Source organism: Sander vitreus, chromosome 15 (genome assembly GCF_031162955.1).
Source record: "Sander vitreus isolate 19-12246 chromosome 15, sanVit1, whole genome shotgun sequence".
NCBI lineage: Eukaryota > Metazoa > Chordata > Actinopteri > Perciformes > Percidae > Sander > Sander vitreus.
In genome coordinates this window covers 3,309,570-3,314,987 of record NC_135869.1, presented here as the reverse complement: position 1 = coordinate 3,314,987, position 5,418 = coordinate 3,309,570, and the positions used below count along the sequence as shown (strand labels likewise).

Sequence of the window (5,418 nt, the reverse complement as noted above, 5' to 3'; positions counted from 1 at the left end):
CGCACTGCTCTCTACTGGAGGCAGGCTTGGCAAGTTAGCATCAACGCGGCGACGAGCCAATCCAACAGCGCCGCCTGGCGGCTTAAAGTGGGTATTGTGTAAACACAGGTGGCATACGTCACGACTTTTGTCACCACCACAAATAATTATTACCGGTATTACCCTACCATATCCACCATATGTACATATAAAGGCCTAACGTTAGTGTAAAATGACTTCAATAATTGAAAGATGAAAAACCTCAGAAAATAACCAAAACATGACAAAATGATTGTGGTAAGAATGTAATGTGTTATAATGATATACATAGGCTGCATTAAGTAGCATCTTAAACAACAAATAATCCTGACATACTGTATAAAGATCAACAGTTAGCAGGCATGTAACCATGACATTGTATTTATTCTAAAACACTTGCTGGATTCTTCATATTGCATTATGTGCACTCAAATATAACAGGAAGCTAGGTTTTCTGTTAAAAGAAAATATTTCACTTTACAGTCGTATCTACTCCTAACTGTCCAATTTTCAGCTTGTGATTGTAAGACAACATATTCATGTTTTATTCCACTCAAAGAACATGGACACCCTGAAGGTGTTGTCAATGGTACTTTAGTAAGGTCAGCTTTATGTTTCAAACATAGGTAAGTATGCTTCTACTGTATGCTTATGTGATATCAGATAATGACATCTTGGAAAAAAACGAGCTCTTAAAGGTAACATCAATTATGTGATCTTATTTTACCAGAAAAAAATTCATAATTTGCAGTGAAATTAAAGTTTGGTAGAGTTAAATATTGTTGGTATTTGTAAAAGAAAAACTCAGATGCAAACATTCATGCCAGATACAGCTTCGTGGACAGGTGACAAAAACAAACACATGATCACTTTTAATGGTGGATTAATAGTGCACATGAGATGAGATTTCTGCTCACGCTGCGAGCAACAAGATAAGCAATTACCCATCAACGTCCAACAGCTTATCAGGTTTCCATACTTCCTCTTTTCCCTACCAAAGGTTTCTTTTGCTTTATAGAGTAGGCTATGTTTGCCTAAAAAGAATCCTTTAGATTTTTGAACTCTCTGTGCTTTCTGTTTTGAAAGAAAATGTCAATGCAGGTGGTGTAAATGACCCAATTTTGTTGTTTTTTTAGATCTGCTTTGGGCGACGTTCATAAATAGAAATACAGTCATACGTTTATGAACCCATACTAAAGTTGAGTAAAAAGAGGAATACAAAAAAAATCATCTTTTGGAAATTGATCTTAATGTCTTAATTACAAAAATGAGGAAAAATCCAACCTTTAAGGATACCTATTTTCTTTGTGAATGAATAATGTATCGTCAATAAATAAATGTTCTTCCTTAAAATACAGGGCGCATAAGTAAGTACACCCTCTATGTTAAATTCCCATAGAGGCAGCAGATGTTTATTTTTAAAGGCCAGTTATTTCATGGATCCAGGATACTATGATCCTGATAAAGTTCCCTTGGCCTTTGGAATTAAAATAGCCCCCCCACATCATCACATCCCCTTCACCATACCTAGAGATTGGCATGGTTTTATTTCAGTTAGCCTAATAGCTGGTTTGATTTGCATCCAGGATTTCTTTTCTCCACAATAACAACCAGTGAAGAAAGTGTAGTTCTATTGTAAAATTAGGGGTGAACAAGTGGTCAAAAATATGGTTACGGAGTTGGTTATCAAAACAGAATTAGCATTAAGGCCTGTTGTGTAAATCTAACATAGTATAGACCTCCTGAAAGAGCACAACATCAAAATATAAATTTATTTCGTGTGTGTGTGTGTGTGTGTGTGTGTGTGTGGGGGGGGGGTTTCCTTGGCTTCTTTATCTTCCGAGGCAGCAGGCACATGACAGAAATCCACATTATAGGCATCTGAGTGTTTTGCACTCCTTCAATGCCCTGAAAAGAGAAGAAATACATTTAGCTTCAAGAGTTGTGTCTTGTGCTCGAAAAGACAGCAGGGTCGTTGTTTAGCAGTTGCATGAGGTACAATAGAAAAATTATCAGAGGGGCAGAAAAGACAAATTTAAGAATCTAAAAATATCTGACCAATTCAAGCGAAGCAAAGAGAGCTACACTCACACATCAGAGTCAGAGGAGGACACATGACTTGGGAGGCCTGAACGGGTTATCGCTGGAGGGCACCCCGGTGAGGAGAGGGTCTTTGTGGGCATTTTGCAAACAGAAGGTCTTCAGTTCTGCAGCAGCCTGAGAGACCTGTAACACACACATCAATGTGTTACAGAAGGAGCACTAAAGCTAGCCACAGTTACACTGTCCATAATACAGAGTAGACCTGAGTAGCCCCAAAAATGTTGCCACTTATGGTCAATACTTTATCAAGGCCAATAACTCTGAATATCCGTCAGAGACCCAATGTTTCTTGTACACCCTAGTACCAACCTTTATCACCCAATTAAAAAAAGGGATATTATTATATAGTATCCCTTTTTCTAATGTATTTACACACAGTATATAAATATAATACCACTTTCTGTATTGAACCCCAAACTTACTTTTTGTAGTTTGGGGTATATATATATATATATAAAAAAATAAATAAATGAAGTAATATGTCTAAATGAATAAAACTGAATGTAAATGTATATATGTAGAGCTGCTAAGACGAATCAATGATTAGTTGTCAACTATTAAATTAATCGCCAACTATTTTGATAATCGATTAATTGGTTTAGAGATGGTGGAGAAAAAAAAAATCATCTTGGGCTTTGGGAAACACTCAGTAGCCTATAGCATTTTCCGATTAAGACATGTGGGATATGCCGATATTATTCGGTTTTTAGAGGCATTCTTTGGACATGTATACAGCGCATTCAGAAAGAATATGCGTCTCAATCGGGTTTTTTTTTTTTACCGCAGGCTTATGGTCAGCTCTGTGCTGGTTGCTGTACACAAATCAAACAGCCAACAGTTTGCAAGGCTGCAGATCGACCGATAAGGAGAAACACAGCTACTTTTAAACATGATCAAAATATTGGATATCAACAGGTTTTTGGATATGCGCAAACATCGCTACGCCGACCTTTTCAAGAAGCTGGTTGAAGGAATGAAAGAGGGAGGCTGTGTTCGCACGGTCCAACTAGTCCGCCACAGCTGGAAGAACTTCGTATTTTAGAAGTCGTGTTTTGCACGGCTACATGTAAACGGGAATATTAGTGGAATATTCACTTTCATTAGCCATGTAAACAGCTTCGGAATATCGTCTTTTTCGGAATAAGGGCAAAAACCGGTAAACGTAGTCTCACACTCACACACACACACACACACACACACACACACACACACACACACACACACACACAGGTGTAAACAGTAGCCTAAGTGAAACAGGCTAAGTGAAAGTGACGTAAGTCGTGACGTTTAGTCTGACTTCTGTTCTAAAATAAGTAGCCACCCAACAATCACACCAGTCACACAGCAGCACAATCAACAAAGCTGATCACTGTGCTGCACAGTCTGCTCTACACTGCACGCCATCCACAAGCAGCCTACACTTTGGCCTTTGCATGACTTATGTTTGAACCTAAATGTAAAAGTGTATTCCTTAAGTATGAGGATAATAGTCAAGAGTTTAAAAAAAATATGAGTTTTTTCAATGTAAGCTAGTTTGTAGTAACCGCACAGGAAAACAGTGTAACATGGAACAGAGGTAGCCTAAAAAAAAAAAAACTTTAAAGCTATGGTTTTACCCCAGTCGATGAAGGTAGGCTACTCCAAGAAAATATTGACTACTGACTACTGTGCGACGCTAGCCTATACTACAAATGTGTATTCATTGACAGTGATGGATAGGAATGAACTAGTTGCAGCTCATGATGGGCGTAAGAGCGGGAGTCACGCGCACAGGAGAGGTTTGATGTATAGTTTAATGGAAGTGTTGAGTTGTGTGTAGGCTGCACATATCCTACCTTTATCCGACGGACACTGGCCTCGAGACGAAGCTGTTTCACTGCCTTCTGGGCGAGGACTAAACTGCTGTTGGCGGCGCTATTGTTCGACATGACTGAGTCCAAATGACAGCGAAAGTGACTAAGTAGTGAGTTACATTCATGTTTCGGTTCTGGGCTGGAATAAAACACATCTTCCGGTCAAAACCTTCAAAATAAAAAGCCTATTCACTTCACTTTTACTCGGGTTTAGTCTGTGTCATAAATACTGGAGGTTTAAAAGTCCAAAAATACTATTTCTAGACTAATATTTTGTTATTTTATTTTTTTTAAATCGTGTCCACTCCCAGGTGATTAAAATGTTGCTTAAAAACAGCAGCAGGGGGAAAATTTGATAATATATTTATGTCTGATTGACAAAAAGTATTTTTTTTTATACAGCTGTGTTTTGTCTGTGCCAGGTATTTTTTTTCTTTGTTTTGTTTTTTATTAACATAGAAGTCCACATTTCTTTCAAATTCACCACACCATATAATAGCTTATGTAAATTGTACAACAGGAAGGAAGTGATCATCGAAAATGATAAGAGTATACTAAAGGAAAAGCTTCTGTAACTATGGGGAATGAAACCTCAAAGCCGTGCGACGCATCTGGACCCATAGTGGGTGAGATAGTTAGAAAGTATGGACCGGACTTCTTGAGATATCTGTCATATTGGTCAAAAAGCTTTGGCTTTCCAAAAACTGGATCACTGAGTCCAGGAAAGTTATTTTATCTGCTTTTATATATTTAACTGTTTTAACTGCTCTTCAATGTTTAATTTCTTATACTGCACTGTAACTTTTTTTTTTTTTTTTCGTATTTTATCTGTTTTTTATTTTTTTTATCTGTTTTCATGTAAATCTGTTTTGAATTTTTTTTATCTGTTTTCATGTAAAGCACTTTGAATTGCCCTGTTGCTGAAATGTGCTATGTAAATAAAGCTGCCTTGCCTTGCCTTATGGAGCTACAAAATATAAAATGATAAAATAAATTACGAGGTTATCTAACAGAAATATAACTGAAAATATCAACAAATAAGTATAAGCTACTGCCAAATAATTAAAAACGAGACTAAAAAAATTAAAAGCTTTATAACTTTTCCTTTAACTTGTTATTGTTTTTGAACTAACTGTATTCCTTTATATGTTGACTTGGCTGATAACCTTTTACTAGCCTACATTTTGTTAGTTTCCATAGAAACTAGCCAGGACCCAAAAGGCTGAGAGAACCATAACACGATTAAGACTGCAGCCACACAAAATAATTATACACTGAATTTGATATGTATATATTATATAATATACAAACTATGGCATGCCGTTTAGGAAAGTATTATATATACATGTACATTTTGAATATATTGAATGAAAGTCTGAATATATTCAGACTTTCATTCAATATATTCAGACTTTCATTCAATATATTCAAGGTTTATTCAATA

The 5,418-nt window shown here is 36.5% G+C and overlaps 1 protein-coding gene across 1 annotated transcript; it reads right to left on the bottom strand.

The window, feature by feature from the left end:
- Nucleotides 1-271: 271 nt before the first annotated feature.
- On the bottom strand, nucleotides 272-4,137 carry LOC144530666 (guanine nucleotide-binding protein G(I)/G(S)/G(O) subunit gamma-5). Its single transcript, XM_078270326.1, has 3 exons — nucleotides 3,957-4,137; nucleotides 2,110-2,244; nucleotides 272-1,926 (listed from the first exon to the last, which is right to left on the bottom strand). Exons 1-2 carry the CDS (start codon nucleotides 4,047-4,049, stop codon nucleotides 2,119-2,121), a joined length of 219 nt encoding a protein of 72 aa, XP_078126452.1. The 5' UTR covers nucleotides 4,050-4,137; the 3' UTR covers nucleotides 272-1,926; nucleotides 2,110-2,118.
- Between the last annotated feature and the right edge of the window lie 1,281 nt (nucleotides 4,138-5,418).

Coding starts and splice junctions, on each gene's coding strand:
- LOC144530666 (XM_078270326.1), bottom strand. CDS start 4,049: ATGTCGAACAATAGCGCCGCCAACAGCAGTTTAGTCCTCGCCCAGAAG. Junction 2,245..3,956: donor CCAGTGTCCGTCGGATAAAG/GTAGGATATGTG, acceptor TGTGTGTTACAG/GTCTCTCAGGCTGCTGCAGA.